This window comes from Rhipicephalus sanguineus, chromosome 8 (genome assembly GCF_013339695.2).
Source record: "Rhipicephalus sanguineus isolate Rsan-2018 chromosome 8, BIME_Rsan_1.4, whole genome shotgun sequence".
Lineage (NCBI taxonomy): Eukaryota > Metazoa > Arthropoda > Arachnida > Ixodida > Ixodidae > Rhipicephalus > Rhipicephalus sanguineus.
This window is the reverse complement of record NC_051183.1, coordinates 142,721,312-142,739,921: the sequence shown is the minus strand read 5'-3', so window position 1 is coordinate 142,739,921 and position 18,610 is coordinate 142,721,312. Positions and strand designations below refer to the sequence as shown.

At 47.1% G+C, this 18,610-nt stretch overlaps 1 protein-coding gene across 1 annotated transcript in view; it reads left to right on the top strand.

Annotated features, from left to right (window-relative positions):
• LOC119402372 (GAS2-like protein 1) overlaps positions 1–18,610 on the top strand; it is a 254,228-nt gene that overhangs the window by 192,030 nt on the left and 43,588 nt on the right. Inside the window, exon 4 of the mRNA XM_037669506.2 lies at positions 7,911–8,035. Coding sequence (XP_037525434.1) covers positions 7,911–8,035 — 125 coding nt within the window. The remainder of the gene's footprint in view (positions 1–7,910; positions 8,036–18,610) is intronic.

Sequence of the window (18,610 nt, the reverse complement as noted above, 5' to 3'; positions counted from 1 at the left end):
TACATGATGTAAAGCATATTTATAGTTACTGAGGGAACAATATTGAGGAGTTGCTGTTAACAAAGATTAGATACGAACGGCAGGCCTTAGTTCTTCGTATCTGAACTTAGCTGGTTCGTCTCTAGAGCTAGCCAGGTACATTGATTGCGCATTCTTCTGCATGAGCCTTTCCTCAGCGTGCACTTATTTGATCTGAGTTCGTCGACCTTTTCCTGAAAATTGCAACCTTAAGTACTCGTTAACGAAGTGAAGCCACACGGCTTGGCCGAGATGGCGCCTATTGCAAATTCATTTTTAAAAAATACAAAAAAAAGGTAGGCGAAATTTGCAAGAACGAAAGTTCACTTTTGTTTCTAGGAGAACTCGAAATTCTCTATCTTTCCTGAGCGAAAACGAAGGTCGCCCGTCTGCATGATCGCGACACCTTTCGGTCGAAAAATGTGTTTTTTCCAGGGCATGCATATGCGTGGCGACTTGCGGCGCATACATTTTTACATTTGTACAGTATGTAGCGATATAACGCCGGATCACATTTTTTGATAGGTTTTGATATATTTTGTTCAATATAATCGACCGAGAAGAAACATTGCTTTCGTCTTCAAGTCTTCTTAGTCAAATGCATAAGGTACCTTGTGACATTTGTGCTCTTGTTGTACAGAACTTCGGCTTGACCGAAAAACACATTTTGTTTTGCTACGTTGCTTTAAAGGGACCGACAACTGATTTTTCTCGACCCAGTTTTTTACGGCGCGACAGGAAGCTCACCCTTCGTAGCGTTTGTAGCTGCAGTGGTTTATCCGAAAAGCACGTAGTTATTTTATAAGCAGTATTTTTCGATCTGAAAGGCTCCAAACACGCATGAAGGCTTGCTCCAGCAACGCTGAGAATTGATAGAGATGCCGCTAGCCCTTGTGAAAGCTGTCGTTGTTCTGCTTCCGCAGGAGTTACTGTAACTATGCTTAACCACCTTTATTTTGAGCTTTCCAACCATTTTTGAAAATAGCAAGCTGTCACAATGAGATGTGTCGCTTTATACACCTTCCCGGTATTTGTACAGCGTTGTGTGCGCCTGCGCCCAAGGTTGCCTGCGCCTGTTTCATGGATGGCTTCTCCCGGCGTCGTTACTCTCTCGATACACGAGCCAAGCCAAGTAATCGAAAACGTAACTGTGCATATGCACGGCCGCACCGAGTAGCAGCGCGCGTCATTTTTGAGACGAAGTGTAGGCAGCAAAACTCTGTCGCTCCAAAATCTTAGCGACCTGGTAACTGCGTGCACGGTTGCATGAGCACGCTGAAAAGTTGCTCAAGACGCGCTGACGAGCATGGGATCATTACGTCACGCGAAGGAAGCGCCACTTTAATGCATACTACTAACGCAGGCCTATATGTACATTATTATGGACTAATACCTTTTAATATAAAGAAACGAACAATATTTCAGTACTAACAAAAAAATCGTCGACCGCGTACAGCAATCAACGGTCACGTGGCCGTCTTCATCGGATCGTCCATGGTTTTGCCGCCAGAGGCGCCACAAGTCATTTCTCGCGACTTTCAATTAAGAATTAAAAATATAAATCCATCTCGCACGAAAAAAACAGGGTTGGTTTGAGTCAGTGCAACGGACAATCTTTACATCAGTGGAGTCAACTCATTTCATATTCTGGGCAGTTGTCGGTCCCTTTAAGCATTGCTGTACACACCGTTTAGCTGCTCTTCGCATCCGCGCTCAGGCACTTTTACACTACACGTGTCCGATTTCCCGGGTATTCAGTTCCCGTCCATTGACCAAAAATTTCGCGCTCCGTTCGTGCTTAAGTAAGCGGGGTGAAATTTGTAGGAAGCGATCAGACTCGGCGGGCGTTTCTCAAATGCGGGGATAATTCATTCGTTCTGCGCCGCAGACTCGGGTCGCGTTTATACGTATGTATCTTCAAATATAAATTTACACGTCGCCTGTATATATCTATCGCGGAAACGAAAAGTTATTTAGTCTAGCGACATTTTTTTTTTTATTTCCGTGTAGTTGCTGCCCGGCCCTGCCTCACTATCCAGCCATTCCATCTCGGCGTCGCTTACGCGTACTTCCTCAATGGTTTCCTCTTCTGTCACGGTCGGCAAAAGCGGATTTCGCATTAGAAAAGAAAAATTTGTTAATCCTTTCAGTCCACCTGCCGTGGTATCGCGCTGCTGAGCTATAGAGGACGCGGGTTCGATTCCCGGCCGTGGCGGGCGGCCGCATTTCCATGGAGGCGAAATGCGAGGAACACCCGTCTGTGTACGTTCAGGTACACGTTAAAGAATACCAGGTGGTGAAAATTAATTCGGAATTCCCCCACTACAGCGTCTCTCATAATCATACCATGGTTTTGGCTCGTGAAACTCCAGACATTATTATTATTATTATTATTATTATTATTATTATTATTATTATTATTATTATTATTATTATTATTATTATTATTATTATTATTATTATTACCTTAAGCTTCACAAGCGCCTTGCTCCCCCATCGGCCAAACTGTTAGCTTATCAAACATGCGTCCGGCCCAAGCTAGAATACGTATGCTCTGCTTGGGACCCACATCAATCTAACCTTACTAAAGCACTTGAAGCAGTACAAAACCGCGCAGCTCGCTACATCTATTCAGGTTATTCTTTCCACACTAGTGTTACAAAACTAAAATCCGAAGCACATCTTGATAACTTGGAACTAAGACGCCTTAGATCTAGGTTGTGCCTTTTTCACAAGTTTTACCATTCCTCTCCTGGCACTTCATTAATCTTGCCTGCTCATCGTCCGCACGAATACACCAAAGCGGCCTACCCACCACCGGCGCAGACCGCTGCGCACCTTCGCTCCTTCTTTGTGAACACAGCAAGAGACTGGAACGCTACCCAGAGACGCTGTGCTCCAATCCAACCCGCAAGCCTTCAAGTTGTTCATCGAATCATTGTCACTACATAACAGCCCATCCCTCATGTAAAACCCCAAGCTGGGGTATTTGAGGTATTAATAAATAAAAAAATAAAAATAAACTGATGAAGCACACGGCTTCATCAGTTGTGATCAGCCGGCCTTTGTGTAAAATGTTAGCCCGTAGTTTTGCATCAGCAAGACTAGATATAACGTCATTAGTACATAGATTATGATTTAGCTGCTCTTGCCAGTTGCTGGCATTTCACCACGTACCGGTTCCGGCTTCCTAAAATGCAGCTACAATCTTAGACGAGTAATGCTGGAATGTGACGCCGTGTGTAGCTCACCTGCAGTGCCTGCCAGCTGTTCGGTAGTTCACGTAATGTTTTAGAATTGAGGCGCAAGGTTGCGGCCGTATTCCCGTGTGGACGAAACTTACAAAAAAAAAAAAAAACGCTTGACTCCTTTTCTATAGCATGCGCGTGTGTGTATTCGTGTGTGCGTGCGTGCCTACATGCATATATATATATACATAGAAAGCGAAAATTTTCGACACCCTCTCCGCTCACGCCGGCTGCGCGCCTATGGATACTGCAGAAAGCAGTGGCAACTTCTCAAGCACTGCACTTTAAAGAGTCATTCGTTATCGTGTTCGTCACCACTCTTCGATTCATTGGCGCAAAAAAAAAAAAAAAAATCCCCATTCGGCCAGAGTTGAGGGTTAATGGTCTGGCTCTGATATTGTGACACCGATATTTTTTTCGCCGGACACCCAACATCCATCAGCGTCCGCCCCACTATAGGTCCCGGCCGTTCATGCTTGGAAAGACAACCGAACTGTCAAGTTCTTGCTTATACGTCCAAACAGCAGTTCTAGCTCTCAAACGGCTCGGTTCCATTCCTTCCTCCGCCTTCTTCTCCGGTTCTTTCCACACACCCCCCAAACGCCGTCGCTTTTCGCTCCACTCCTCCGGCAGTTCGTCTATGTCCTCGCCTCCGCCACACAGCCTCGCATTCCGGCCCGTTGGCGAGCCGACACACAGGCGACTCGCGGAAGAAGGATGTCGTTACAGAACGGCAACAGCTGTGAACCAGCTATGTTCATTTTTCTTATTTTCGAATTTTTTTTCTTGTTCCCCGCTGCGTGTAACGGTCCTTGCCTTTTGGCTCCTCGTGTGTATGCCTTTTCCGAGAATAGATCCGTTTCTAGTAGTGCAGTGCGGTGCCTGCTTGAGTGCGGAGGTTATTTCGCGAACAGGGGAGTTCGTGCCCCGTGTGGGCGCGAGTTTGTGTTTGCGGATGAACGTGGCGTTTACTGCGCATGCGCGGAATAGCAGATTTTAGTTCTGTCGCGCTTCATGATTCGGCTGTTACCCGGTCTCGATCAAATCACGTGCTTTTGCGCGGCTTTGACTTAGCCGCAGCGCGTCAAAGCCCCGCAATCAGTCGCCGTGATGTCATAGATTTGGATGGCGTCTACTACTGTCTACGTAGTTCTTAATCAGTAAAAACCAAGTACATTGTCTCTGAGGGAGTCAGGGACTTGACATACCAAGTTTAGGAAAATTTTATTGAGGTAATGAGGCTAAAATACGAGAAAAAACAAAGCTTTCAGATCTACGACGTTACCATCGGAGATTTACGCGGGAAATTTGTGAAACTTTTGACATTGAATTTCTAATCTTGTAGTAAACCTATGGTGTTGAAATTAGTTTTCAGTGTAACGTATCAGTCTAAACCAATTGCCTGTTTCAATACAGTGTCCCTTGAAGTTCTTGAGAATGGTTCCGTTATCTGAAACTTAATTGTTCTGCGTTTTTTATGTGTCTTCTTTCGTCATTTCATTTCTTGTCTTTTTTTTTATGTGACTCGATAAAGGGATACCCCTGAGAACCACGTATTTCCCACAGCATGCTCACTCGCTCTTCCGCGTTCCTTTTAACGTGAGTGCTGTCAGAAATATAGTCTACCGGCTCTTCCATCTTCCATGCATCAGCGATGGAAGATCGTCTTACTGTCAGATCACCCCGACATGGCTCTGGCGTCGGCATTTCCCTTCGACATATACCGCCGCTCTATTCGTGACAAGTGACAACTGCATCCCGTCTTCCTTCGTCAATGGAGGGCATTCAATGCTGAGGACGCACAATGCCTCCGTTTGTCTCAAACGGAGGTCTCGATTACACGGAGATGCCTTACTGCGATAAGATGTTATGATTTAGGCTGACGACGGACGTTCCAGTAGCAGTTGTCCCATGGGAAAGGCGTGTACATCTTGTCGTTATTTTGCTCATTCGTGGGATCCGTAGCGGAACCTTTTAATTGGGGGAAGCCCGTATCGCTTACGTCGTCGCCATGTCGCTCGCTTCACTCTGAAAAGTAGCCTGTGGACGTTACGTTGACTTCTTGCGCATGCGTCTGTTACGTCGCTTGTATCCCGTAGTACATTTGTTTGTGTCCTGTTTTCTCTTTCCTACTGTCTTAATTTTCTCTATATCTTTCCTCCTCCCGAATGAGTATGCAGGCGTTGTGCTCCTCTACGTGGCAGTTGTCAGCCGGCTCTCTCCCTATTTCCTCTGTGTTCTTGTGTACGCATATTAATAAATAATAATAATAATAATAATAATAATAATAATAATAATAATACAATTTCAGTTACACGTGCTGATGTCTCAATTAGTGTTACAATCTGCTTTCATTTAGTTGTTACCGAAGAAGCAAAATTTCTGTGAATTTAACTAAAAGCTATTGTAATGCGTGCGACGCATTTGGAAAATGGCAGCTGCCTGGGCGCCTAAGGTGGGTGGCATTGGCGTTGCCAGAGAAGGAATAGTTCATAATCATATTTTCACGTGGTTTTCATGGTCGAGGAGGCGGCATGTGGTCGTACCGATAAAGGCGCAACAGTTAATTGGGCGAACTTGTGCTCAGAAAACCCAGTGACAGTCACAGTACGAGCAAGTCTACTTGCTCGTACTGCTACTCGTGGCACTTCCATTAGAACAGCGGGGAACACACACTGTCGCCTGTTGTCGATTATCTGATCGTCGGCGAAACGCATCTTCTTCTACAAATGCGTGATCGAGCGTTGTCACTGCTGCTTGCGTTAATTCCTGAATTACCTGAACTGCTCGATCACATCGTGCGCGCAATCTTATCAGAGCCTTATAAGACAACCGTGAAGGTTCCCATACCTCCTGGCGCGGCTCTCCCCGATTATAATATTAATAATAAGTGGAGTTTTACGTCCCAAAACCACGATATGATTATGAGAGGCGCCGTAGTGAACGGCACCGGAAATTCTGATCATCTGGTTTTCTTTAACGCGCGCCAAGACCTAAGCACGCGGGCCTCTAGCGTTTCACCTCAGTCAAACTGCAGCCGCCGCAGCCGTGATTCGATCCCGCGACCTTCGGGTCAGCAGTCGCAGCCCTCGCCGATTAGTAACACGTGTAACAGTTTTCTGCGACTAAAGCCCGATCGCGTGCAAATAATGAAACGAGTGCGCGTGACCATATCCTGAAAGCCCGGAAGGAAAGATCGTCAAGCGCGGGAACTCTTTTTCTCGCAGTCCTGCCTGCGCTGTACTCGCTGCTCCGTGGGCCTCAACTATCGTTGCCGTAACCTGCGTTGTCCCGATATCCCGTACAAACTCTGTGAAAACCGCTCCGGTAGTAGTCGTCAACAATGCGTTGGTGGTGCACGGTGGACGAGGTGTACGAGGAGGACGACGTTGAACACTTCGAGGCGGACAAGCGAAGAGCCGCACGGTGGCTGCGCGATGTCCTCCGTAAGTGTTAGTCAAGCGCACTTGTCGCGTGACTGAGTTGCTGGCTTTCGTTTGTTAATAGGACATGCGTTCATCAATGAAATGGAGTTGTATTTGAATGCTTGTATTCGAGTGTTTCATTTTGCCCTGTGCGCTCAACATACGAGAAAAATGTGGTAGGAGAAACTGTGTGTGTGTGAGGGGGGGGGGGGATAGAAAAGAGTGCTCACGCACTTAGGCCCGTATCGACAAACCAACCTTATCCTTCTCCCTTGTTTTCCTGATCTGTCTTGTGCCCTTAACGGGCTTCATAAACAACTAAATATGAAGCCAGTGTTCACAAACCAACATCAGTTATCTTTTGCCCTGCTTACTGTTTGCATGCACCTTACGTGCATTAATGGTACAAAAACGATAAGGAAAACGAAATATAAGGATAAGGTTGGTTTATGAATGAGGGCCTTACACTCGAAGCTTAACACCTTATCTGATCACATGATGGTCTCTCGTCTCTTTCCCTTTTGAACGAAGTGTTAATAATACAAACAGAATGTACAGTTATCGTGTGCCGTCATGGGCCAATGATTAAACGCCTTCGCATTTGACGCACACACTTCTCCGCATGACAAAGAGCAGTGCAGCGTAGCAAACCGGATAACATTTTTCTGGTTAAGCTCCCTCCCTTTCACTTAACCTTTCTCTCTCTCTCTCTCTCTCTCTCTCTTGGTATCCTTGCGATACAGATGTCACGGGAAGTGTGAAAATGCCGTAGGCGGAAATCACTGGAAAAGCTATGGGCGTCAGCCACACTTTTGTCCTGCGTCATATGACTTCGTTTTACGTCAGATACTCGTTCTCGTTGGCGGTATATTCAAACGCCAAGCTGCCCATTATAAATGAACCAAATCGTCAACGCACAATCGCCGGTATTGTGGCAAGTCTGGCAGCAGAGGGAGCAAACGCCGGTCTTGTCTTCTACGCCCGATGTGTTTTCTCGAGTCCAGGCTTTTTTTTTATTATTATTCGCTCGATCTGACTGAGCCGCGTGGCGTCATAAGGAGCCCTATTCAACTATTCTGTTATCTGGCTTAGTGCCTTTTTAAATAGCAGTGTGCGCTAACGTGATTGGTGTTCGTTTCAGCTTTGGTTGTTTAAACATCATCTTGTATCAAAGTCGACTGACTTGGTATCCCTTTCTGTCTGTTCATCTCTGTCGCAGACGTTGAGGACATCACGGCAGACAACTTCCTGGACAAACTGGACAATGGCGTGGTCGTCTGTCGGCTAGCCAAGCTTATCCAAGCCAGGGCGGAACACTGTTGCCAACTAAGCGGCTCCTCCAAGGTCAGTATACGCATGACAGGTCCTCGACCTCCTGCTGGGCATTCAGGTGTTCGTCCATAAAACATAAATAATCGAGAGTAACTTGAAACGGCTCCTGCTGTTTCTAAATTTGGTCCTTCCGCCGTAAAACACCACCTTTATCGTCAGCCTTCTGAAAGCTGTACTTTGGTTTGGCCTTACCATCCGCCGAACCATTTAAGCAGCAAGGAGTTTGTAGTCTGTATTAATTTCCAATCACTAATGACGAAAGCGGTCAGAGGGGACACTTGCTTACGGCGTTAGTCTGCTAAGCTTGGGGACGTTGGTTCGATTTCGGGCCACGGGGGCCGCATTTCGGTGGAGGGGAAATGCAAGTACACCCGTGTAATTTGGTTTAGGTAGACGTTAACGAACCCCAAGTTGTGAAAATTAACCCGAAGTCCTCCACTGCGGCGCGCCTCGCAATTAGTGCGGTTTCGGCGCGTAAAAGCCCAGAAATGAATTCTCAAAAGAATGCTTTCGTAGCGCTCTTTCACATCGCTGTCTGTAAACGGGCGACAGCAATCCGATGTCAGATTTCTGACACAGACGCGCCCCCATTTCTTAATTTTGATGTATCCGGGTTTCACCCACAGAAACTGTTAGCACCGCTCGGCGCTGGCCGCAATGTTCGGGAAGCTTTGCGAGTTCGTTGCGTTAAGATTACGCGCAGGACGCGAGTAGTGAAGTTTATACGGGAGCTTCCGCATTTCCGTTTCGTTATTTCGTTTTTCTTTTCCTCGTTTCCTCCGCTAGAAACAACGATAACGCTGGAAGGTTCGCTCGCTGATTTATAAAAGACGACGCGTTCCGCCGATGATCAGATTACCGATGGACGACGATTGTGCTAATACTATCGTTGCACTCATTGTGTCTCTTCTTTTACTGGGCGCAAGTTCGCATAACAAAGCGTTTCACCCTTACCGGTGCGTTTGCTTTCTTCACCGTCAAAGCTACGTGACAATATTTACCCATCCCGAAGGCCATGCAGTCTTAAGAGGCCACCGCAGCTGATTCACGTGACTTCAAATGCTATACTATTTTCTTGAATACTACCAAAAATTGCTAGCAGTGAATAACGTTGGCCGAGGATTGGGTACGTTGGCTTATGTTGACTTTCAAGTGTTACAGCACCTACACTGCCTTAATTCACCCTCATTCCAGTTATTTAGTTGTCTGCATTTGCTTTTTCGCCGTACTTGCGAACCGTGCGAACCAAGCGAAGCGCTTGCTTCGGCGAACAAACTCACTCGCTACCTGCGCGAAGTTTGTTAAAATCGTGTCTACCGGAGGGGCACCAGCTGCGCCGTATACACTGGAAATCGGCTCATCTGAACGGGAGTGCCAGTCTTGGCGCTACGCCGAGAGGTCCTTGACACGACGACGACGACGACAAACGGGGGGAGTTCTTTCGGCTCGCTACTCCCCCCTTCCATCTTCGTGTGCTGGCCACGTGTGCCACGCACACTCTCGGCTTTAGTTCTACGGAGGGCTGCTGCTTGCGTCGGCGTCTCTCTGTGCTCAAGGCGCGCGAGATGCGGCTGCGTGATAGCCGGGCTCTCGCTCCTCCGTCCTCGAATCGTTCATCACTGGGGATGTGGAGTGCCGCCGCCCGTGTGCTCGCCGGAGGAGAGTCCCTCGTCGGAACGCGCCCCGCTTTAACAACCGCCGCACTGCGCGCGCCTCATCGCGATGCTCCTGGCTCGCTTCGCGAGTCTACTACGCATGCGCCTTTGTGTTTGCTCAATATGAAGGGACGCGAAAGCGCGAGGTTAGTGGAACGATGGTGGAAGAGTGTGCACTGCGTTTCCGTGCCTCTGTCTGACTGGCTGTACATACCTCTATGCAAAATGAAAAGTCTGCACTCGTATGCGCGTTCGATAGGCGATAGCGGCCAAGTACCTGCAAGGTGAAACACGTGTTGGGAGAAGCAGTGTTAAGTATGCAACTGTACATTGGTTAGGGATATTCAGTCAGCTGGTTAAAAACAAATACAAACGGAAACGGACGAGGACGTCGCGGCGAAAGACATGTCTAGTCATCTCTTTAGAACTTCCTTCGCATCTGACCTGTAGTTATGTGGCTTGTATTCCAGAGGCACTCGTAAATGTATTTCTTTTTAAATTATTTGTAAAGCCTCTCCTTCAGCATAGTAATTCGCGGTATCCAAAATACACATGCCAATTTGCTTCATGTATGAAATCGAAGAAGGAACGGTGGAACAGTCCGTGAATCCAACGTTCAAGATCGGGTGATCAGCCAGCCCTGAGCCCTGCTGCACGGAGTTGGCGAAGACGGCTTAGATGGAGGCCTGTGCAAATCCACAGCAAGTGTGTCGCAGTCACATCGCGGATGCGGGCGTCACAAAATGTATGTCTACATGTCTTTGGCACCCTGCGTTTTCAGTAAAGAGAGAGAGGGTGGTATACACAGTCCTTGAATGTGGGGATGTGTTTCACGATTCGTAATTGCCGTTTCACGGAATGAAACGTCACTGTATCTTTTTTTTTTCTTTCCTTTTTTGTGGCACGAGGAACGGGTAACACTCTAGTTTCTCTTTCAGCCACTTCCGGTCGAGTACTTCCTTCTGGTTTTCCGAATATTCAGAAAACGTCTTCAAAAGAACAAAACTTGGGTCAACTCGATGGTTCTTATTCAAGCTAAGAGTTATGCTGGATGCATATCATATCGGAACATAGCATTATTTAAGATGAGTGCCAATTAAGTGTAAGGGCAAATAATTTTAGTGAATGAGTTCATTTAAAGAGCAGGTGGTTTTCTTGCGAGCAGCTGTGATCGTAGCGGCACCTGGCGGAGGAGCTGGTCTCGACACGCGTTTCTTTCTACATGACCTCTGAGATCCGTTTCGGCAGTGCGACGAAACGCAATGTTAATTGGAATACACCATGGCGCACAGACGCCGAGGTGCGGCTGCCATTACGAGACACTTAAGACGGCATCAATTTTTTATTTCTTTTTTTTTTGTCCTTCAACACGTTGCGAGCTTACCCACTTGACGGTAGAGCTGTGCAGAAAAGCCAGCCTTGCGATGCTGTGAGGGGAATACAGGGGGTCTTAAACTATAATGCTTCGACAAGCGCTGCGAAAGAAACACGAAAAAAAAAAAAACGATTAATTACCTGTTTCTTTAATTAGTTTTATAGCGCTTGCCTAACAATTACTGTGAGCTCGAACAAACTTGCCCGCCAATCCCTTATCCGGCGTGTACCTTTTTTGGGGGGCGGGATTAGTTTTGTCTTGTGTTTCAATTCGCGAAATTTTCTTCCACGTTTGGATTGATTTTTAAACATCTTGCACTTGTGTCCGACCGAGTAACTCCTGTTTTGGTACGTACGCTAACACTATGTGTAATTAAAACATAAATGAAATTAATACAATATTATTCAGCGGACAAGAGCGGCTAACAATATTTGCGACCCGAAGGAATGGGAGGTTGGCAATGACACGAAATTACCATTTTTGTGATTAAACTTACACGTAAGTGTATAAGACTATATTCAGGAAACAGCGCTAAAAGACGGGACGAAACGAGAGAACACATACCACTGTGCTACTCAACAAAATCAATGGTTTTAGCATCCGTTTCCCACGCAGTCTCTATCCGTATGCTCACTGTGTACTGAGTTTATTAAGTGACACGCCCTCATTGCCTTATGGCTGCCTCAAGCACCCTGCCTGTCAGTTCCATTGCACCGGTAATGCGCCCTCTTGTAACTCTGGGGCCACTCTTTAACTGCACTGGGGCGCATATAGTTCATACTGGGTCGGAGGGCCTTACCCCCGCCGCTTTTGTCTGCGTTATCCTCAATCTTCATCTCGTTGCCCTCTCGTTCAGACGTCACCGGCCAATCGCGGTTAATCGGTGATGCTCCCATCCTTGCCTCCTTTATAACTGGGCAAATTAGTGGCACGTCGCGATATAAATATATGTACGAGAGAACGCGTCCTTTCCGGCCGTCCATCCTCATCTGGCGGGTGACGTGCGGTGCATTCCCTAATCGAGTTTAGGCTAATCCGACCGCATCCCGGTCAAGCAGCGGCCTTGCCTTGGCTTTGCCCTGCAGGCCTTCACCCCGCTTATTTGTGCCAGGGCTTCCTTTCCGCCTCTGATCTCGTATGGCGACGCTCCATATATAGACTTTACTATATATATCGGCATTGCTTACTGCACATATATATCATCGTATTGATCTCATCGTTGATTGTTTTTTCTCCTTTCCGCCTGTTACTTTGGTATGCCGCAATGATTAGCTACGAATTCGGCTTCAAACTGAATTTTGTTTACCAAGCCGGTTCATAACTGTAAAGATGAATACAGAGTTGAAGTTTATTTCAGGCAAAAGAACATTGCCTATGGTAGCGACGAAAAGGGGGAAAAAGAAAGGGGGGGGGGTCAGACAATGCACCTGCTTCCTGTAAACCCCATAACCCCGCAAAAATGACACAATGCTCAGTGTTATAATCGACACAATCTCAACAGCGCAATAGATGTAAAGAAAAGACGAGCATAAAGGAGTTATTACATGCAATCCTTGAAGCCTTGAAGAAGACAAGTCCGCTTGTCGAAACGTCGGCTTTAGCGACGTTTGTCAACCCCGTGTTGACTAATTTTTCATACCTTTATTACAGTCAAGTCACATGTGCATAATAGAAACCAAACAGATGGCAGGATTCGCCCAGGCAATGACATCAACAAATTAATATCTGATTAATATTGGCACAATCTTTTTCGCGCGTATCACTTATCCTTTATAGGAATTCAAGCATAAGGAAAAAGAGAGGGCTACACCCCCCCCCCTAATTTGGTGACCACGAAGGTGTAGACACGCATAGCCTTTCCTGGCACACACGCACATTCATAAAAGCTTGGCTAAATTTCCTTTATTGTAAGCGTGAGGTTTTCTTCTACCGCAAGTTGCGACATGTGTACAGACCGTCGCGAAGTGGGTTTATAAATAGGCACGTATAATAGGGTCGTTAACCCCTCGAAACATCGACTGTCGACAGTTCGTTCGAGATGCTCGTACGTGCATGCTCCTTCCGTGAGGTTTTCCCGATAGGTGATTCTCCCATCGGTATACCATAGGGACACTTCACTTGTACACACTGTATATCCCGCCCTGAAGAAGAGCGGCCTTTTTCCCAGGCGCCAGTTTGTTTTCCTCCCTTCAGCGCCGGTCAAACAGGAGCGGCGGCCAGCCCTGCAGCGTCTCCCGGCACGGACGCGGCGAGCTTCAAAGGCGCGAAACAAACGCGCTGTCATTGCGCTGTCTTCCTCTCGCTTCTCTGCTCCTCCATGCGTTTCGCGGTACTTCTTCCTGCTTCCATCACAATAAGTGTGGTTGTTCCGCCGAGCTGTAAGACTTTGCACGCCGGTCTTTGTGGCTCAAGTGACGTGAAACAACCGGCACAACTCCTCGCTTCCCTGAGATAGTTTCTTTTGTTTTGTTTTGTGTTTCGTAAGATTAATTGAGCATGATAAATCGCTGAGCGGAGGTCTATTGTTTCGTTGCTCTGTCGGGATAGAAAAACACTCCGAAGTTAGATGACTGCGCAGTTTGATGCCGACACAAGAACAAAGAAGCGCATCTTATATGGTTTCATTTCATTTTTATTTCTTTGATCCCCGAGGGGCTATTACATAAGGCGTGGGTTAATATTGAATGAATGAGGTTGTCACAATGATCCATGTGAAGTTACATTTTATATGCTGTGCCCCGCCACGGTGGTCTAGCGGTTATGGCGCTCGACTATTGACCCAAAGGTCACGGGATCGAATCCCGGCCACGGCGGCTGCATTTTCGATGGAGGCGAAAATGTCTGAGTGCTTAAATGCCTGTGTACTTAAAAATGCCTGTGCGCTTAAATTTAGGTGCACGTTAAAGAACCCCAGATGGTCGATGTTTCCGAAGCCCTCCGCTACGGCGTCTCTCATAATCATATCGTGGTTTTGGGACGTCAAACCCCAGATATTATTATTATTGATATGCTGTGCGTGAAGCTTGATGGGCTGCTGGGAAAGGCCGTTCCACTCTTTTGCTGCTCTGGGAGAAAAAGAAAGCAGAAAATGTTTTACTGCAGGCACGTGGGCGAAAAGCTCGCAGTGCATGACCGCAGTGTGGTGAGATATGTGAACTGCAGGGATAATGTAAGTACAGCGATTAAGTGGTGAGTGGATAAGCTTCTGAAATAATGCGAGGGTTGTGCAATGCGTCGGCGACAAGATAAATGTGGTTGCGCGTAAATAGAAGGTTCAGGGTTCGGATCCCACCCACTTAAACGGTCCACATAATTCCTTTCAATTTACGCCATTATATTTGCACTACAGTTGAAAAGAAAAACAACGACAAATCATGTCCCGTATGGCTTAACTGTCTGGTGGATTCATATGGTTGCGGAGTGGCATATCGGGGGTGGTGTTTTGTACTAATGCGTTTTGCGATGCTGATATATTTTAATGCTTTCACTCGCTTCTTCTATGTGGCTCTCGCTCCCCCGTAGATATCACGTAATCTTTTCTTCTTCACTGCCCTAGCGCCGGCTTTTTCGTTCAAGGCAAGCTCGAATGACATGGATGAGGCTTTCGCATTAATAAGGTGCAGTTTACTTTGCTTTCTTTAAGCAACACCACTGATACTTCAGTTTATTAGTACACTAAGCGAACAAGTTTTTGCGTGGATGTGACGTCGCGATTGCCGCTAACGCTTCATCTCGCATCTGGTGACAGATTTGACGGATGAGCATTAATTGAAAGGCTATCAGTCATTTACAAGCTTACTGCGATACCCTTTTTTTTTTTTCCTTTCCCGAAGCGTGTTATAGAGTTCTTGGAACTTCCAGTGAGTAGTCTTTCGTTTCCTCATTGTTCAGTGTTTTTGAGGGTGGCATTAAATTGCGCAGACTCATTCCGTGGTGCAGAGTGCACACGTGTGCCAGTGCGCAGACGGCTCCAATTACACGCACATTTCACAATGGCGGCGCGAGCTGCCGATTTTAACATCTGTAGTCGCCGGTCGTGCAATGGCGTGGCCTCTGTCAAAAGTTCGTGATTTGAGTACGCCTTCACGGTTTGATGAGAAAGAAAATCGCACTCCAAACTACTCCCCCGACACTAAAAACAAGCAAAAAAAGCACTACCTAGGCGAAACACTAAAAAAAGTGTAGGCGATCATATCTTCCTGCACGCAAAAAAAACGAAAAGCAAAAGAAAGGAAAAGCGAGATAGCTAAGATAAATACTATTAATACTTATAAATAAGTAAAAGCGAGTGGCAGCACAAAACTTAATTCCAGCAAATGTCTCAGTTGTACGTGATTTATAATAGTAAAACTCCTTTTTTTTTTCTTCCTTTTTCCTTCTTTCCTGTGACTTTTTTCTTTTTATTTAACTTTGCTTACCGCAGCACGTGACCCAAGTATAACCGTTCTAGATAAAATGTATGTTATTTACTTTCTCGAAAACTGTCAGGACCACGTGACATAGTAAGCGCGCATGGCAATATAATCTGCATGGACAGAGGGTGAGCTTTGCAGATTTGGTGCTTTTGGGTTTCATTTTAGTTGAAAACTACTTTTGCCATATCGCCTTTTCCTTCGTTTTTTTTTTTTCCTCTGTTTGCTTCTGTCCTTTCACTTTTCACGGTGAAACATATGTAGCGGTATATATATTTCATTGCCCCAGCGCGATTTACGGAGTCGTCAACGGGCCCATTTCGTACCAGCTACCCCCCCCCCCCCCCCCGAAGGCCACTCTCTTCGCACGCTGCATTAGGTAATGCAAACGCATTGTATAATACAAACGCATTAACGAGCACAGAACACAAGGCGACGCTCACGAACGCTCGTTCCGAACCCCTTATAACGCTTGCGCAAACACCCCAGAGAGTGGAGGTGTATAAATCAAGCCTAAGTAAACTTTTGGCAATATGTGGATATTGCACGCGCGAAGCACACGGACCTCCTCAGCCGTACTGCCGCGACGTAAGACAGAACACCACTTTCGCGCGTTGTTAGAAAGAGTAGAAAAAATTCAAATACAGAATGAAAAACGAGTGAACGAGAAAAAGAAATGAGGGTAGAAGAGGGAGAGGGGGGACGTGAGAATCCAGAAAGCTGCGGTAAGGACTGCAAGATGCTGTACATTTTCGAGACGCCCATACATGGCTCTGTCTTTCTTTTATATTATTTTTTTCGCCGGATGAGGAACACGCCTGGTTGTTCTGAGATTCAGAAGTGCCAGGAGGTACAACTTAAGGAGGCAGGACCTTTGGTCTCACTTCAATACCGCGAAAGCTTGCGAAGCGATAGCGTGAAAAGTTATGGGCTGGGAGCTGACTTACGACACGACGAAAGAAGGAAAGCTCTTGTTCGTTAGAGTCGAGGGAGGGAATTTCCACGCTCCGTCGTGGAAGTTCGCAGTGCGCAGCCCAGTAAAGTGCTCCGTTTTCCTCCTCCCCCGTGCTTTCTCCGTAAGGGGCTTGTTCCTGAAAAAATCTAGCGATGGTTTCGCGTTTGAGGAAACCCAGATTCCGGGCTCCAGAGCTGATGGGCTGTAGCGGATGGGCGGGGTCGCGAGTATGGGCGGCATTACGGCACGCGTCGGTACGGGGCCTGCGCGAAGAGCCTGCGGTTTTCGGCGGTTTGCCTGACCTTGCCTTCCTTCCTTATTTCTTTTCGCTCGTTTTCGAGTGAGTGTGCTGAAGCGTGCGGTTCGGCTAGTGTGCTCGTTTGTTCAATAATATTGCTGATTTTGCTTCTTTGGATGTACGAATGAATGATAGTAAGCTAATTGACCATTCTGATCAGCATTGTTATTTCTCCCCTGCATTGGAACCGCATTTCTTCAGTATACATTGCTTTTTTTTTGCGTGTGTACGTAAATCGTAAGTTTCAACGGTCTTGTTGGACTTCTTCGTGAAAATATAATGCGCAGTAAACCGTTCCGCGGACATACAGTTCTGCAATGTTACGTTTGAAAGGCTTAATTTGATGATACGGTGTGGCCAAATCGCCCGCTGAAGTTAGACATTTTCACTTCAGCTTGGCTGCCAGAAGGTTTCAAATACAAGGACACTGAATGAGCGCCTGTGTCGTGTTTTCTTCCTCAGTCCTCGTCCATTTTTAGCGCTGTTTCTTCCTTCGCAAGGATACTCGTGTACTTAAATTTAGGTGCGCTTTTAATAACCCCAGGTGGTCTAAATTAATCCGGAGACCCACACTACGGCGTGCCTCATGATGGTATCGTGCATCTGGCACGTAAAACGCCAGAAATTATTGAAAAATTAATGAACACGGGATAAGGCTGGAGCCTGCTGCCTCCAGATTCTTTCATCTCTTCAAACTTCCGTCTTCGCCTGAGCTTCTGCCTTATTTGGATTCCCAGAAATTATTATTACATCTTGTCGTCAAGGCTGACTTAGTCCTTTGATCAATGAAATGCATTGGTGGCCCGATACAGCTGGGCCCTAAAGGCGATCTCTCTTCGTCTGAGCTTCCATCTTTATCCCGGCGCCGTGGGCTGTAACGGACAGCGGCAGCTGGTAGGCACGCGTAGCGCACTGCAGCCGTGCCCTGTTCGCATAACCATACGTGCCCTGGCAGCTGCTCGCTCGTCGTGCACCGACGACGCTTCCGTCGGCGCACGCAGCGTCAGCCGCTTTTACGATGACGATCCTCGCAGACAACGTTCCCTCCTCACTCTTCTTCCGTCGTCTCCCTGATGGCGGCGCCCCAGTCTCGGCGTCATACGTCTAGCTGTTTATAAACACGCACCCTCGCCCTTCCTTCGAGCCCATAATGGCTGCTTTTTCCCTGCATACTTTCTTTTCCGGGGGCCATCGCCACGCGGTCTGGCACCCTCGTGGCCCCGAACCCGGATGGCTTCCACTCTGGGCACAGGATCCCCGGGTCCCACCAAGATTGGCGCTCGCGTCGACTACCGCGTTCTCCAGTTCCTCCGCTCATCCGTTGTGGTGCACTCGTTAGGCCTAGCTTCTCTTGGCACGCGTGGTGCTTTTCTATAGGTTTACGTTTGTTTTTTTCTCGCGGACGTTGACTTTGCGCGAGACAGACGATGTGTTAGTTATGCACGCTAGACGTCTGCTTGTTTGCGCAGACACGCGGCCGGGTCTGGCCATATGGTGGCGTGGGAGCCAGGGGCTCGCCTTAATTGCCTCCTGTTGAAGAAGACAACAGCGCCGGAAGGTTTTTTTTTTTTTTTCTACCAGGCAGACACTTTATTGACAGTTACGAGGGAGAGAAGAGAAATGGCGTGCCTCGAGGGTACGCTATAGTTTCTCGCTTTTGATTAAGTTATTTGTCTGTCGCGAATAGCGACGTGTGAGAACACTGCCTTTGTTAGAGGCGTGAAGAAGCCAAGCGCTACCGTCGTAACAGTCGTACGTGCCTTGCGAAATTAGCTTTGTGAAGTTATTCTAACTTACTTGCTGTGGAAAGGTTAAAGCATGTAACCCCTCGGCTGCTCCATGTTTCCACGCCCTGCAGCACAAATAAAAAGAAAACGAGAGAAAGGAATCGT